This window comes from Dipodomys merriami, unplaced genomic scaffold (assembly GCF_024711535.1).
Source record: "Dipodomys merriami isolate MVZ:Mamm:240054 unplaced genomic scaffold, mDipMer1.0.p SCAF_103, whole genome shotgun sequence".
NCBI lineage: Eukaryota > Metazoa > Chordata > Mammalia > Rodentia > Heteromyidae > Dipodomys > Dipodomys merriami.
Window position 1 is genome coordinate 241,980 of NW_027202305.1, and position 17,092 is coordinate 259,071.

Consider the following 17,092-nt stretch of genomic DNA (forward strand, 5'->3'; position numbering starts at 1 on the left):
TTCATTTTTTGTATATTTTACCACAATAAGAAGTATAGCTGTAACACTTTGAAAACGAACAGCAGGCTATCTAATTGCAGATGAAAATAATGAATAAACAGATGTTCTAATTGTTTAAAGACACCTTACCTAAAAAGTCCTTTATTTCCTTGCTTATTGTTTTGCTCTCTAAACTCATTAGTTTGTATTGTGAATAACCAGTTTTATGATGGGAAAGCAAGACACCAAGAATCACAGATTGTTAAATCCAGAAAAACTGTATTCTCCTTGACATCTCAGCTATACAACTAAAAAATACAATTTCATATCCCAGTGTACTATATTTTATAATAATTATACATTTTTATATTAGTAAAAAAAACAAAAAAAACAAAAACAAAAAAAGTAGCAGCATGTGATTATATACATTTACATTTGATCTCATGAGCTTGTGAAGATAATCAAATTAGAGTACTTTAGACAAATGTTTTCCTTTGCTCGTTTTTGCCTGTCAACAATCTGGTGTGTGTATGTGTGTTCTGGTGTGTGTGTGTGTTCTGGTGTGTGTGTGTGTGTCTTGGGGCTTGTGTGTGTGTGTGTCTTGGGGCTTGTGTGTGTGTGTGTGTGTCTTGGGGCTTGTGTGTGTGTGTGTGTGTCTTGGGGCTTGTGTGTGTGTGTGTGTCTTGGGGCTTGCACTTTTAGCCTGGTCACTGTCCCTCAGCTCTTCAGCTCAAGGCAAGTGCTCCACCACCTGAGCCACAGTACCACTTCCGGTTTTCTGGTGGTTTATTGGCGATAAGAGTCTCACAGGCCTGGCGCCGGTGGCTCACGCCTATAATCTTAGCTACTCAGGAGGCTGAGATCTGAGGATCACGGTTCAAACCCAGCCCAGGCAGGAAAGTCCGTGAGACACTTATCTCCAATAAACCACCAGAAAATCGGAAGTGGTGCTGTAGCTCAAGTGGTAGAGCGCTAGCCTTGAGCTGAAGAGCCGAGGGACAGTGCGCAGACCCAGAGTTCAAGGCCCATAACTGACCAAAAAAAAAAAAGTCTCACAAACTTTCTAGCCCATGCTGGCTTTGAAACACCATCCTCAGATCTCAGCCTGAGTAGCTAGGATTACAGGTGTGAGCCACTGACGCCTGGCTTCTGCTTTTGGTTTTTCTTTGCTGATATTGGGGCTTGAACTTAAGGCTTGGCTTTGTTCTGGAGCCTCTTTGTGCTCAAGGGTAGGTGCTCTACCACCTGAGCCAAAGCACCACTTCTGGATTTTTCTGAGTAAGGGTTTCACAGACTTTCCTGCCGGGCTGGCTTCGAACTATGATCCTCAGATCTCAGCCTCGTGAGTAACTAGGATTACAGGCATGAGCCACCAGTGCCTGGCCTTTTCAACATTCTTTAAAGAAGTTTTCTGGAGTCTTTTTAGGGATTAAGAACATGATAATTTAAAAATTAATAAGGTCACAAGACTACTGTTCTTATTTTGAGCCTGTTCTATTACTAAAAACAAAACAATCCAGTAGAGTGGACCTCCCTGCTTAGGGAGTGAAAAAGCTTATTTATACACAGCTTTATACATAACAACAGTGTGGGCGTCACACTGGGCTGGTTTCGAGGTGAAAGAGTTTATATACTAACAGACAAATAATGTGTAATTCCAGTCCTGGCTCATTATTTATTTGTAGTTTATAATTACTTCTCTAGACTTAACACAAAGATATGTCATATTTTGGAGTTAAGATTGAATTCCAGTCTGTGCCTGGTTAACAGCAGAGTCAGGCTTAGAGCTGTATCTCCTGCAGCCCAGGTGATGGTGAGAAAGCGTTCTCACTTCAGAGAAGGCTCTTTAAAGTTTTTTCTGAAAAGAAAAATTACACAAAGGTACTGTTGACTGAGAGAAATTTAATCTTAAAAGGTAAGTTGTAAGGCATAAACTGTGAAGAAATGTTAATTATAGCTGTTTAGGAAAAAGAGATGATTTCACTTCAGTTCATTATGTGTTATCCATTCTATCATCTTCAGAAATAAAGATGGTAGTTTAAAAAATATAATATAATCCAGAGAATGTCTGTTAGTTTCACTTGCTTTGCCTTAGCGGAAGCTCTTTGTCTAAATGGAACCTTCGCAGTAGCAATAGATTCGTAGTTGCTACATGAACTGAGAAAGCATCTCGGGGTCTTCTGTATGAACCCAGCCATCTACGAGCGGAGCCGTCCGTGAGCCGCAGCGGGGACGGGGCCAAAGCATGCCACTGTGCCACGCCAGGGCCTCCTCCGCAGCCGCTGTGGTCCGGAGGGTTGTCATTCAATGAGAAGGTGGCTAAACCCGTGTGAAGATGACTCTGGCAGGAGCTAGCCCACTCATCCTGCTTCTGCGACGGCACCCCACGCCAGCATCCTGAGCACGCCAGGAGAACACCCTCGCTTAACCTAAGAAACACTCAAACCGCCAAGGAAGGAGGGAGAGAAACCACCTCCTTGGTTTTCCAACACACGAATAAGAAACCTAAGAGCAACACACATTTCACTTACGTATGAAAAATGTGTGTTGTTCTTTTAAATGGCACTGCACGTGTTTAGACAGACACTTACCTCCTTCTCTGGAATAAAGGCACTCGGTCCTCTTGTCAAGGGTCGAGATTCTCTGATTGTTTTATTCTATTTTTAAAAGAAAAGTTTTATATATCAATGATGATTTTCTAAGAAGAGTTAAGTAAATTCTTATTCCTAAAGTACTAAAATACATAGGAAAAATAAGTAAATAAACTCTGTGAAACCACAATGAGTTTTGGGTCATTGTGCGGATAAAAGATAAAGGCTAACCTCATGCTCAGTGCGTTTCCCTGTCACAGTCCACACGGGCACGCAGCTCACACCTGCACTACGAACCACAGTGATAAAGCTGAATGTGAGCGCACACGAGTACACCAGTGTCCTGTTAATGTTTTGGAAGCTAAGGAAAAAGTCACTCAAAAAAAGGATCACATGCCAATTCCTAGAGCAAAGACCTCGCTTGTGGAACTTCTGCACACAATGGAAGCATATTAATACAAAACTTTTTTACTTTAAAACACATGGAACTGGCCGGGCGCTGGTGGCTCACGCCTGTAATCCTAGCTACTCAGGAGGCTGAGATCTGAGGATCGCAGTTCAAAGCCAGCCTGGGCAGGAGAGACTGTGAGACTCCTATCTCCAATAAACCACCAGAAAACCGGAAGTGGTGCTGTGGCTCAAGTGGTAGAGCGCTCACCTTGAGCTGAAGAGCTGAGGGACAGCGCCCAGGCCTAGAGTTCAAGCCCCATGACTGACAAAAAAAAAAAAAAAAAAAAACACCACAAAAAAAACACATGGAACTTGAAATACAGACTAGTTGAATTTAAGAAATGGAGAAAACGGTAATTCTGTCTACCTGCTATCATATTAGCAGGGCATGTAATTTTTTAAGATAAAAAAACTTTTTTTAAAATGCAGTATTTTAGTACACACCATGTAAGTATAACTTCATGTAAATCATGCAGTCTCTCTCCAGAATCGCTTCATTCCTCACAGGTGTGTTTAAGGGTAAAGGAGGCCTCTCCTGCTTTGAATTTTTTCTTAGCCAGCAAAGGAAATGGGGAAAATGGCCACTTTACCCACTAAAAAGCAATGTTCTAACGTTCTGAAAAGGAAGCGCTCCAAGAGCTGTAACATAAAAAATACAGAGTGTGCGGCATTTCATGGGGCCGTGAAGGCCAGGCGGCCTGGGACGCACGTCTGCTGGGAAGTGACCACGTGTCAGGTGCCACACCCTGCCGAGCAAGCAACTCAGGACAACTTGCCATTTCAGTGAACAAGCATTAAAGAATCTGACCGTGAGGAAAAAGTCATTGGTTGGAGGGAAAAATGTCAATAGGGAGAGAAATAAAAATTTAGAGGAAATGTATGGGAGAAAAATACATTCTTCTACATTAAAGGGTTTACAGGGCTTTTGTAGATACAGATGGCTCATTACTAATACCATATTTATCAGCTGAATGTACCATTAAGTGTATAAAATGTTTATTCTGAGTAGCCTACAAAAATAATTTCTGGAGCTGGAGACTGAATACATTGCAGTACAAATCAAACTAAGGCTCTGCACTTAAATTAACTACAAGGTAGCTTAAGTGTTTACCAGCTGACCAGAAAGCAGAAAGGTGCACAGCTCACAGAAGCATGTGATCCGCACAGTGATGGACGAAGAGACCGTTTGCCATGATCATTTCCCATGCCATTCCCATTTCAGTTACCCGACGGTTCATTAACATAAATGATGCTAAGACCAACTGCTTTGTGTCAAGAGGTGTGGGGTGTATTTTGTGGTAGTTGAGAACTGTGTGAAGATTTCTGAAGGTAGGTGAACTGGGCTGTATCTCTAAACCTCTTGCTGAATACTAACAATATACTAACCAACATATTTAACCTATTTTATTTTCATCAGCGGAGAAAAATAGCCACGAAACCCACTAACTTCAAAAGTGATACCTGGCAGCCACAAATATGCTGAAGCCTTTTACTGTATGGTTATTTGCAGTAAAATGTTCCTAAGCAGAGGTGTGGGCCAGATCTGGCTTCGACGCCCAGTGCAGGGCGAGACAGAAGAACCAGGGCAGAGGAGAGTGGAGGTGAGCCTGGCCCGGTGCGCAGGGGACAGGGGGCTGGCATCATGTCTCCGGCTGTCCTTCCAAGTGTCAGCCTCCGGAGTGCCAGGGGCCAGACGCAGTGTGCACCACCACCTCTGGACACACACCCTTTTCCTGGTGCTCCTGTCATCCTCCCTCCCTCCTTCCCTCCCTCCCTCCCTCCCTCCCTCCTTCCCTGCCACCCTTTTTCTTTCTACCTATCTAGTTGGTAAGTTGGAGTTTCTATCCAACTGTGATATTTTTCCTCAGCTTTTCATTTAAGTGTAAAAAGCCCAGAAACTGAGGTTCCATTTCCTTCTGTTGTGATTAGTTTTGGGGAAATCTTTAAGTGGCTTATAGCCACTGGTTACACGGGACTGAGTTAGTTTCTCAGCCACCTGCCTACCTGTGTGCTCGGGGTGCTATCGGACATCGCTGTCTTTGGCTTTTTCTTGTGCTTCACTTTTAAAATCGTATCACCAGGCACTTGTTATGCCTTTCTGAAATGGCAAATAACTGCGCTGAAGTTACTAGTTTAATGGTCACTCCAATTTTAGCGTGACTGCAGAACATGGGGAGAGGAAGGCAAAGGGGGAACAAAATCAGCCGACTCCATGATTCCATGTCTTAATTTCTCACTTTACAGGAAAGTACCAAGGACTATCCTGTCTGTCTGTCTCTTCCAATTCTTTTCTTTTTTTTATTTTTATTTTTGTCGGTTGTGGGGCTTGAACTCTGGGCCTGGGCACTGTCCCTCAGCTCTTCAGCTCAAGGCTTTGCTCTATCACTTGAGCCACAGCACCACTTCTGGTTTTCTAGTGGTTTATTGGAGGTAAGAGTCTCATAGACTTTCCTGCCCGGGCTGGCTTTGAATTGTGATCCTCAGATCTCGGCCTCCTGAGTAGCTGGGATGACAGGCGTGAGCCACCAGCCCCAACTCACTTCTTCTCTCTTAACAATTAAGTTTCTAACACAGTATTGACTCTGCGCACTCTGTGTAATGGATCTTTTAATGCTTTTTCATCTTGTAGAATAGAAACTTCAACTCAACTTTGTGGTGACTCTACTCCCCCTGACCCGGCGTCTCCTGCTTTTCACGTAAGCACTCTTCTGATTACAGACCAGACTCTCCCCATACTCCTCACACAACTCAGGTGTTCCTTTTTGTGCAACCCTGCCCTTGCTCCACTTCCCCAGGCGCCATCCAATCCAGTAGCTTTCTTGACAGCTTTCTTAGAGGTCCCTTGCATTTCTTTCTTATAAAATATTCATTCTCTCAAATGAACGTTTTCTCTCAAGGCTGTCAGTTTGTACAAACAAAATCCGGCTGAACAGACAACATTCACCATATTGGCGGAGAATGGTAGAGCAGATGAGACACACAGGGGCTAGAGATACAAAAACTGTAAGTTACAAACTCCCGAATTTATTGTATCTAAACAAGGACCTATCTCTTTGCTGCCCTCAGTCTGCCTCTGGCTCATTTTGGGAACCAACTCCCTCGAATATGAAAACCTTAAAAGAACGCTTACTGCCCAATTTTATAGTTACAATAATCACACTCTGGCTCAGACTCAGCCAAACCCTGTAAATGTCTGTTCTCAATGAAACCTTGTAAATTACTTTCTCAGCCATTGCTCAATCACAAGTTTCTCTCATGCTGAGAAATACTTTCTCTCAAAACTGAAAACAGTATTAATCCTATGCGGTAGTTTTTCCTAGGTATACACTGTGATGAAGGACACTTCTAGGTGGGGCCCAGCATTTGAAATGAAATCACGTTAAAGAGTGCTGATACGTTTCTTCCATTTGACAGATATCTGAAGTTAAAGTTATCACTGAGGCACTCATGAGCAATTCTTTCCATTTTCCACTATGACTCGTATGTTCTTTGCAATATCGCTAATAAACACATAGTAGTAAATGAAGTAAAATAAAACCATATAGGTGTTAGTAAATAACTTCTAAAGGAAGATTTAAAAAATGTCATCTAGGTACTGGTGGCTCACTCCTGTAATTCTAGCTACTCAAGAGGCTGAGATCTGAGGATTGTGGTTCAAAGCCAGCTCTGGCATAAAAGTCCTTTGTAAGGCTCTTATCTCCAATTAGCCACTCAAAAACCATGGCCCTAAGGCTCAAAGTGGTAGAGCAAAAAGAGCTAAGGGACAGTGCGCAGGCCCTGAGTTCAAACCCCACAACCAACTAAAAAAAAAAAAAAAAAAGGTCAATATCATGAATGTTCTTAACCTTTACAAGCCCCAAACTAACCAAAACATTTTCCATTATTGCTTGCTTATATATTAAGAGAATTTGTTTCTTAAAATCAGGTGTATTAGGCCAGTGATTATTTAAAAAAAATAAGAGTAAGAAACACTACCCATATCAATTTATAGGTTGTGTGCACTTAATTTTTCCACAGGTAATCGTAATAAGGCGGCCCCAAGTTCCCCTAGTAATCTTATTTGAATCATGCATTATGAAAGTGCATGATTGTCAAGCCCTCCTTTCAAAAGAAACGGACTAAACCAGACTCGAACCTCACACTCTGAACTGTGTCATCGCTCTATGTACCATGAGATTTCCATGGTGTAAAACATCACATGCTGATTCTCTTACAAATATGCAACCCAGGAAAATGGTACCAGGTTATAGTCACTCACTGACTCAGTATTCACTGTACAATCCTTAAACTCATTCCATAGCAAGTATTCTGAATAATCGACTTTGTTTTTACGTTTTTCAATTTAACTTCTCAGAGGATGTTACTTTCAACTGAATGACTTGCCTTCTCCTCACACCACTCCCCAAGGCTGACACCATGCCCCCTGGGAAGCCATGCCCGGCTTATGTGGATACGTGTGGCTCTGGAGTTCAAAGTGGTTTCAAATCCCAGGTCTGCTACTTCCTGAAAGATGACTTTGGGCAGCCCAGCTGCAGAAGCCCTCTGAACCCGATCCTTCACTCATAAAACATGGGTTGTGACTTGAAGCATCCTTACAACGACACCTGAATGCAGTGAGCACAGGCAGAGCGCACACCAACACATCTTTATCATAAAATATATCTCAAGGTAGCATTCAGTGGAGGTTGCCATCGTTATTATAAAACATATCTGCAGCTGGGCACTGGTGGCTCACACCTGTAATCCTAGCTACTTAGGGGGCTGAGATCTGAGGGTTGCAGTTGAAAGCCAGCCTGGGCAAAAAAGTTCCCATGAGACTCTGATCTCCAATTAACCACAAGAAAACTTGAAATGGAGCTGTGGCTCCAGTGGTAGAGCACTAGCCTTGAGCAAAATGACTAGGGACAGAGCCCAGACCCTGAGTTCAAGCCCCACGACAAAATAAACATATTTTGAAACTTCAGAGTAACTTCAGACTCAGATAACCATGATTCTTCACAGAATCCAGCTTATCCCTGAGGTATACTGATCTTTCTAAATATTCAGCATGCTAGGTGCTTGTGGCTCATGCCTATAATCCTAGCCACTCAGGAGGCGGAGATCTGAGGATCAAGGTTCAAAGCCAGTCTAGGCAGAAAAGTACATGAGAATCTATCTCCAATAAACCACTCAGAAATAGCAGAAATGGTGCTGTGGCTCAAGTGGTAAAGCACTAGGCTTGAGCACAAAGAGGCTCAGGGACAGCACCCAGGCCCTTAGTTCAAACCTCAAGACCTGCAAAACACTGATTAGATAAATGTTAAGCATATATCTATAATTGGGAAGATGAAGTTTTGGGATACAGATACCCAAAATAACATAGTCTTCTATTATAAGTAGTTATTAATTAGTAGAGAGACAAGTAAAAGTAAAACATGTAGTTTTAATACTGCTAGGAAGGGGCTGGGAAGGTGGCTCAGCAGTAGAGCGCTTGCCTTGCATGCATGAGGCCCTGGGTTCGATTCCTCAGCACCACATAAGCAAACAGAAAAAAGCCGGAAGTGGTGCTGTGGCTCAAGTGGTAGAGCGCTAGCCTTGAGCTGAAGAGCTGAGGGACAGCACCCAGGCCCAGAGTACAAGCCCCACGACTGGACCCCCCCCTCAAAAAAAAAATACTGCTAGGAAGTCTCTGGTACAAGAAATAGCCCTAAAGTAGCCATTTGTATTACTTGGTCAGACTTATTTGTGTATGCTAATTCTGTGTGTGTGTGTGTGTGTGTGTGCGCGCGCGCGCGCACGCACGTGCCGACTTATTTGTGTATGCTAATTCTGTGTGTGTGTGTGTGTGTGTGTGTGTGCGCGCGCACGCACGTGCCACTACAGGGCTTGAACTCAGGGTCTTGTGCATTTGCTCAGGTTTTGTTAATGCTCTGCCACTTGACTCCACATCCTTGGTATATTCTTTTTTGTTTTTGGTCATAGGGCTTGAACTCTGGGCCTGGGCGCTGTCCCTCAGCTCTTCAGCTCAAGGTTAGCATTCTACCACTTGAGCCACAGCGCCACTTCTGGCTTTTCTGGTGGTTTTTTAAATTGCAGATGTTTCATGGACTTTCCTGCCCAGGCTGGCTTTGAATCGAGATCCTCAGATATCAGCCTGAGTAGCTAGGATGACAGACGTGGGCCACTGGCACCCGACTCCTCAACGTATTCTTTTTTTCCCTTTTTGGTCAGTCGTGGGGCTTGAACTCTAGGCCTGGGTGCTGTCCCTTTTCTCTTTTCTAAGGGATAGTGCTCTACCACTTTGAGCCACAGCTTCATTTCCAGTTTTCTGGTGGTTTATTGAAGATACAAGTCTCACAGACTTTCCAGCCCATGCTGGCTTTGAACCACCATCCTCAGATCTCAGCCTCCCTGAGTAGCTGGGTGACAGGTGTGAGCCACTAGTGCCTGCCCCAAAAGTGTTTCTTACAAAGAAAATCTGGCTGTAGAGAACAGACATCAGACATACCCTGGAAGAACAGAAGCATTCATGTGTTAGCTCTGTGTCATGTCCAGTATGGACACACTGTCCACAGTTGCATCTTTTAATCCAAGTCCTGTTCTGCTAATGGGGAACTGTGCATTAACCATCTCTGAGGGGCAAAGCTGCGTGTGACTTGTGAGTTGTGCATCAGTGTGCTCAGTGCACTGCACGGTCCAGGAGACAGTGGGAGAGGAGAAGAAGAGGGCTCCATATGCTAGCTTCAGACTACACGGGAGTCTGAAGTAATCTAAAACAATGAAATAAATTACATAATAAAATAAATTAAAATAATCTACAACACACTTATGAATGGCCCCAGAGAAACGGTGCAGAGAGCTGACAAATGTGCCACCCGCTCGTCAGGGTGCGTAGCCAATGTGAGCTCCTTCTCTATCCCCACTTCCACCACAAGTTACTGTAGAGCCTCACCAGGTCTAACCAGTGCAACAAATGAGTCCTGACCTCTCCAGGGAGGTGAGGCAGGCTCCAGGTGCTGAGGACCCAGTACATCCTCACACACACAGCCCCGACCCCAGGTGCTGAGGACTGAGTACTTCCTCACACACACAGCCCTGACCCCTAGTGCTGAGGACCCAGTACATCCTCACACAGCCCCGACCCCAGGTGCTGAGGACCCAGTACACCCTCACACACACAGCCCCGACCCCAGGTGCTGAGGACCCAGTACACCCTCACACACACAGCCCCGACCCCAGGTGCTGAGGACCCAGTACACCCTCACACACAGCCCCGACTCCAGGGGTTGAGGACCCAGTACACCCTCACACACACAGCCCTGACTCCAGGTGCTGAGGACCGAGTACATCCTCACACACAGCCTGACCCCAGGTGCTGAGGACCTAGTACATCCTCACACACACAGCCCGACCCCAGGTGCTAAGGACCGAGTACATCCTCACACAGCTCTGACCCCAGGGGCTGAGGACTGAGTACATCATCACACACACAGCCCCGATCCGAGGTGCTGAGGACCCAGTACATCCTCACATAGCCCCGACCCCAGGTGCTGAGGACTGAGTATATCCTCACACAGCCCCAACCCCCTTTCCCTGGAGGACATAGTGAGCAAGTCCTGGCTCAAAGCCGTCCTACCTCGTCTACTTTGTCCTAACAGGATACCTGTGTCTTATTCTCCCTTGTCCTGCCTGCTCTTCTCTCAGTTCTCAGTTCATCAGTGAATCAGAGCACAGTGGACATAATCACTGGATCTGACCTTTCTTCAGCGTTGCACAGAACTAGGGAGGACAGTCCTTCAGAGCACATGTTTTGTGGCCTACACCCTTTTCTAAACCCGAGACAGCTGCTCTCTGGCTCCGGGGGGGGGCCTGGGGTGTCCACGGGGGCACCACTGGCCCAGCGGCCCCGGCAGGTGAGCCCCCCACGGGGTGGAGGCTGTGGAGAGAACATCACCCACATTTTCTCCTCGTTATCTGCTCTTTCTTGTCCTTTCCTCCACAGCACAGAAGGCATGGTACTCTACCCTCAGTAGCTCACAAGGGTTTTGGTCTTTGAATCCCTTCACACTCAGAAATCACTGGGGACCCCAAGGGTTTGTTATGTGTGCTTTGTGGTTTATCACAGTCAGCTTTGCTAAATCACGATGCGAAAGGTGGCACGAAGCCCTTCCCACCATTTCACTGCCAGTGACAACACTCACAAGAAAAGATGAACGGGTCCAAGGACTAGCCAGTAGTATAACCCACTGCTTGAAACACAAAGTTGCTAATATCAGACCATTCTGACCGCAAAGGAGGCCCCCGTATTTTGACAGTATCTGTGCCGGAACCTTCCGTGAGGTGTCAAAATACGTTGATCACAAAGGCGCGTGAAAAAGTGCGACCACCGCCGGAAGTGCATCCCTGGGACTAGCCAACTATGCCTTTTTTTTTTTTTTTGGTCGGCCGTGGGGCTTGAACTCTGGGCCTGGGCGCTGTCCCTCAGCTCTTCAGCTCAAGGCGAGCGCTCTACCACTTGAGCTACAGCGCCACTTCCGGTTTTCTGGTGGTTTATTGGAGATGAGTCTCAACGGTCTCTCCTGCCCCGGCTGGCTTTGAACAGCGATCCTCAGATCTCAGCCTCCTGAATAGCTAGGATTACAGGTGTGAGCCACCAGCGCCCGGCCAACTATGCCTTTTCAATGCTGCCAGCTCTACCTGCTCAGACGCGCTCACCAATTTCATCCTGGTGTCCCCTGTCTGCCGGTAGGGACTGACACTCTGGGCTTCCTTGCTGAAATCAAGGTCAGACTGACCGTCTGTCACAGGACTTCCTTCAGGTAAAATGTGTTACGCTCCACCAGCCACTAATGTTACAAAGAGTGATTTTTTTTTCATGGACTTCCTGTCAAGGTTGGCTTTGAACTCCATCCCCAAATCTCACCCTCGTGAGTATCAAGGATTACAGGCGTGGTATGAGAAGCCAGAGCCCAGCTGAGTACTTTTTTTTTTTTAATGAATAACTTCATTAATCAACAGTGGAGCAAGTTAGATTTAGTAAAATTTGATGAGTCTTGTTTATTCAATTATTCCTCTATGTGGTTTACCTCTTCACTACTTTCCCTGAAACTTACAAATGAGGTGTATTTAATACCTTAAGAATTTTCTGAGCCGGGCGCTGGTGGCTCACGCCTGTAATCCTAGCTACTCAGGAGGCTGAGATCTGAGGATCACCGTTCAAAGCCAGCCCGGGCAGGAGAGACCATGAGACTCCTATCTCCAATAAATCACCAGAAAACTGGAAGTGGCACTGTAGCTCAAGTGGTAGAGCGCTCGCCTTGAGCTGAAGAGCTGAGGGACAGCGCCCAGGCCCAGAGTTCAAGCCCCACGGCTGACCAAAAAAAAAAAAAAAAAGAACCTTACACTCAATAATACTTTGGGCTGGGAAGGTGGCTCAGTGGTAGAGTGCTTGCCTTGCAATGCATGAGGCCCTGGGTTTGATTCCTCAGCACCACATAAGCAAAAAGAAAAAGCCGGAAGTGGCGCTGTGGCTCAAGTGGTAGAGCACTAGCCTTGAGCTGAAGAGCTGAGGGACAGCGCCCAGGCCCAGAGTTCAGGCCCCACAACCAGACCCCCCCCCCCCCACCAAAAAAAAAGAATTTTCTGGATGGGAAGGGGAAGCAAAGGAGGAGGCAACAATGCTTGATAAGAAATGTACTCATTATCTTGCCCATGTAATTGTAACCCCTCTATACGGTATTTTCACAAAAAAAAAAAAAAAAAAAGGAATTTTCTTACTTTGTAAGATACTGAACCAGAATTGTGAAGATATTTCTAAGAAAAGGTGTGATAGTCACAGAACACACAACTCAAAATTTAGGTACTGCATTGAATCAAATTATTTCATTTAAAGGGGAATTCAGTTCCTCAAGTTTCCTCAAAATTCAACAGCATACTACCACAAATGAAACTGCTCACAAAGACCCCTTTTCTCTTCACCACTAGTAATGAATGTAACAGCACACAGGAATTCATACTAAATATACATGACTTTCACTCTTCCATTATGAACTACTATCAAATTCAAAGTGCTACGTCTCATTTCTTTCCGTATACTTTATCAAGTGGAATACATAAGAAAAAACTCAAAGAACCATATTTTGATAGTTACTTATACATGAATTTCACGTATATTCTATCAAACACAAAAAATGTCTTTTATTACAAATACACCCTTATGTGCTACTTCTAGAATGTCGAGTTGAAGTTTCTAGACACTGATTTCTTTCAAGAGCAGGTAAGAATGGCATTCTTACAAGTCTACAGATCTGCCAAGTTGCGTCACAACTGGCACGAACTATCCCAGCTCCATGGACACTTATTTCATGCTGCTCCATAAGTCAAAACGGAACACCTTGTAGTTAGTAAAGCTGGACTACTGACGGGGTGAAAATGAAACTGAATTTCCCCTCTGCAATACTTTCTCCTAGGGAAGAACTCTATGTCAACAGAAATAGCTTCTTACAACCTCAGAGGAAGGTAGAAACACATCTGCCCAAGTGCCGTCGTCATTTAAAAATGCATCCAATCAGTAAAAGCAGTTTTCCTCACTCAGGGAGAGAGCGTGACTTGCATCCTGAAGGGACCAAGCGTTTCAAGTATTTTTTCGCTCTAAGACGTAACTTTTGACTTTTAAACTTGGGAAGCGATTCTTGTAAGCTGAGCGAGGTGGTGCGCATGCGGCCTGCAGTGAGGCTGCAGCGAAGGAGCCGACGTGGCTGTGTGGGCTCATCACAGCTCACAGCTCACAGGCCACAGGCCATGAGCTGGGCGGTGCCGATGGGATGTGACCCTGGTGTCCACGTGACCCGTGTTCCTGTGACCCAGTGATGTTCCTGTGACCCCGGTGTTCACATGATCCCAGAGTTCCTGTGACCCCAATGTTCCTGTCGTTCCTGTGACCCCAATGTTCCTGTGACCCCGGTGTTGTTCCCGTGACCCAGTGGTGTTTCCATGACCCTGGTATTCCTGTGACCCCAGTGCTCCTGTGACCCAGTGGTGTTCCTGTGACCCCAGTGTTCTTCAAGTGACCCCGGTGTTCATGTGACCCCAATGTTCATGTGACCAAGTGTTGTTCCTGTGACTCCATTATTTACGGAAAAATAACTGCCATCAACGTGCTCACCCAATAAAGCTGTTTCAAGAAACCCACACAGAAAGACACACAGGCATTGTGTGTCTGCTTTCCCAACTCTCTCAGGAAAACACAGCAGGCTGACCACAGGGAACTCTCGAAAACAACCCTGGTTGGCGCTCTGCCTGTCCTTGCTCCCAGACACGCGCGTGTGTCTGGGCTGCTCACTGTGAGCTCTTCCTTTCTTCTTCGAGTGTGTAAAGAGCACAGAGAGGCTGGCTAAGGAGAGACCGAGGAGAGGCCGCGCACAGAGAGGCCGTGCCCACAGAGAGAGGCCGCGCGCAGAGAGAGAGGCCACGCGCAGAGAGAGGCCGCGCGCAGAGAGAGGCCGCGCGCAGAGAGAGAGAGGCCGCGCGCAGAGAGAGAAAGGCCGCGCGCAGAGAGAGAGAGGCCGCGCAGAGAGAGAGAGGCCGCGCAGAGAGAGAGAGAGGCTGCGCGCAGAGAGAGGCCGCGCGCAGAGAGAGAGAGGCCGCGCGCAGAGAGAGAGAGGCCGCGAAGAGAGAGAGGCCGCGCAGAGAGAGAGGCCGCGCGCAGAGAGAGAGAGGCCGCGCGCAGAGAGAGAGAGGCCGCGCGCAGAGAGAGAGAGGCCGCGCGCAGAGAGAGAGAGGCCGCGCAGAGAGAGAGAGGCCGCGCAGAGAGAGAGAGAGGCTGCGCGCAGAGAGAGAGAGGCCGCGCAGAGAGAGAGAGGCCGCGCAGAGAGAGAGAGGCCGCGCGCAGAGAGAGAGAGGCCGCGCAGAGAGAGAGAGGCCGCGCAGAGAGAGAGGCCGCGCGCAGAGAGAGAGAGGCCGCGCAGAGAGAGAGAGGCCGCGCGCAGAGAGAGAGGCCGCGCGCAGAGAGAGAGGCCGCGCGCAGAGAGAGAGAGGCCGCGCGCAGAGAGAGGCCGAGGTGCGCTGTGCAGACCAGACCGAGGGCTCTACCGTGGCCCGGGGTCACGGCGCCCTCTGGGGCCATAGCAGCCACCGGGGTCACGGTGCTCTCCCGGGTCACGGCGCCCTCTGCCCTCCCCCGCCTGCCTCCTCTGGCCTCCACCTCAGCTCCTCGACCCCCGCCCGCCTTGCATCCGCCCGAGACGAAGGCGGTGGCCAGTCCCTCTGCGACCCAGGCCCCGCAGCCCGGCCCCGCGCACCCCCCCCCCTGCAGCCCGGCCCTGCGCACCCCCACACTGGCCCCGCAGCCCGGCCCCGCGCACCCCCACACTGGCCCCGCAGCCCGGCCCCGCGCACCCCCACACTGGCCCCGCAGCCCGGCCCGGCCCGGCCCGGCCCGCTCGCCCCCCCGCAGCCCGGCCCGGCCCGCTCGCCCCCCCGCAGCCCGGCCCGGCCCGCTCGCCCCCCCGCAGCCCGGCCCGGCCCGCTCGCCCCCCCGCAGCCCGGCCCGGCCCGCTCGCCCCCCCGCAGCCCGGCCCGGCCCGCTCGCCCCCCGCAGCCCGGCCCGCTCGCCCCCCGCAGCCCGGCCCGGCCCGCTCGCCCCCCGCAGCCCGGCCCGCTCGCCCCCCGCAGCCCGGCCCGCTCGCCCCCCGCAGCCCGGCCCGGCCCGCTCGCCCCCCGCAGCCCGGCCCGGCCCGCTCGCCCCCCGCAGCCCGGCCCGCTCGTCCCCCGCAGCCCGGCCCGGCCCGGCCCGGCCCGCTCGCCCCCCCGCAGCCGGCCCGCTCGCCCCCCCGCAGCCCGGCCCGCTCGCCCCCCGCAGCCCGGCCCGGCCCGGCCCGGCCCGCTCGCCCCCCCGCAGCCCGGCCCGCTCGCCCCCCCCCCCCGCAGCCCGGCCCGCTCGCCCCCCGCAGCCCGGCCCGGCCCGGCCCGCTCGCCCCCCGCAGCCCGGCCCGCTCGCCCCCCGCAGCCCGGCCCGCTCGCCCCCCGCAGCCCGGCCCGCTCGCCCCCCGCAGCCCGGCCCGCTCGCACCTTCCGGCAGTGGGCACAGCGCAGATAGCTGGCGGCGCACGGGCCGCCGCCGCCTCCTTTCACCTCGGCCGGCCCGCGCCGTCACCGCCGCCGGACGGACGCAGCTCCGCGTCCCCGCGGAGCGTGGAGCGCCAGCGGCCGCCCGAACCACGGCAGAGACGGCGGCGGCTCCTCACGGCCCGAGGCTCCTCCCGCCTGCCGCGCGCGCCCGCCAGACCCGGACGCAACGCCGCCGCGCGGCCACGCCCCCGAGAGCCAGCCCGCAGCCAATGAGCTTCCACAGCCCGGCCGGGAGCCGCGCCCGCCAATCGCAGGGCCGAGACCGCCTCGAATCTCCGGGCAACTTAAGCTCCTCTCCGCAGGGGGACCCGAGGGTGGAGGCGGGGCCTTAGTGGGGAGGCCGCTCCGCCAACAGGGGAAGGAGGAGCGTATGCAAATCCTCCAAGGAAGCGGCCCCGCCCCCGGGGCTGACAGGCTGCAGCTTTTGCAGCGGTTCCCTGTGCGTCCACCCGCAGGCGCCGGGCGGGCCGGGCCCCCCGACCCCCGACCCGACCCGGACCCCGACTCCCCGCCCCGGACCCCCGCCCCGCCCAAATCCAGAGTTCAATCACCACGACTGACCCCCCCCCAAAAAAAATCTGCACAAAATATTTTCTCTCTAGTCCATCCCTCTGCCGGACAGAACAGTCATGGCCCACACTTGCTATTCTCCTGATTTTTTTTTTTAAACCCCTGACTTTTAGGGCATCTAAAGCCTAAGGAGTCCAGACCTATCATGCTACCATCCTTTAGGTTCTAGTGATTTATAATGATAAGACACTGCTGTCTGTCCTTTTTGGTTAATCATTAACTGTTGGAAGGAAGGCGGCAGTGAGTCATGAAGCGCTAGCGATGAGAAAATGCTGCGTGAACACACACAGGTGTGTGTGCCATGTGAACATGGTCACACGTACACCATGTGAACACACACCCATTCTTTCAGCAGCGTGGGTTGTGGCATTTCTACACAACACTACTTACGAGAT

The 17,092-nt window shown here is 49.9% G+C and overlaps 2 protein-coding genes across 2 annotated transcripts in view; both read right to left on the reverse strand.

The window, feature by feature from the left end:
- The window catches only part of LOC138809781 (sestrin-3-like), a 32,118-nt gene extending 15,888 nt beyond the window's left edge, over positions 1 to 16,230 (reverse strand). The window contains exons 1-3 of the mRNA XM_069996728.1: positions 16,068 to 16,230; positions 5,025 to 5,118; positions 2,571 to 2,636 (exon numbers count right to left, since the gene is read on the reverse strand). Coding sequence (XP_069852829.1) covers positions 2,571 to 2,636; positions 5,025 to 5,051 — 93 coding nt within the window. The 5' untranslated portion in view covers positions 5,052 to 5,118; positions 16,068 to 16,230. The remainder of the gene's footprint in view (positions 1 to 2,570; positions 2,637 to 5,024; positions 5,119 to 16,067) is intronic.
- LOC138809786 (protein FAM76B) overlaps positions 5,103 to 17,092 on the reverse strand; it is a 40,234-nt gene continuing 28,244 nt past the window's right edge. Inside the window, exon 10 of the mRNA XM_069996761.1 lies at positions 5,103 to 5,180. Coding sequence (XP_069852862.1) covers positions 5,172 to 5,180 — 9 coding nt within the window. The 3' untranslated portion in view covers positions 5,103 to 5,171. The remainder of the gene's footprint in view (positions 5,181 to 17,092) is intronic.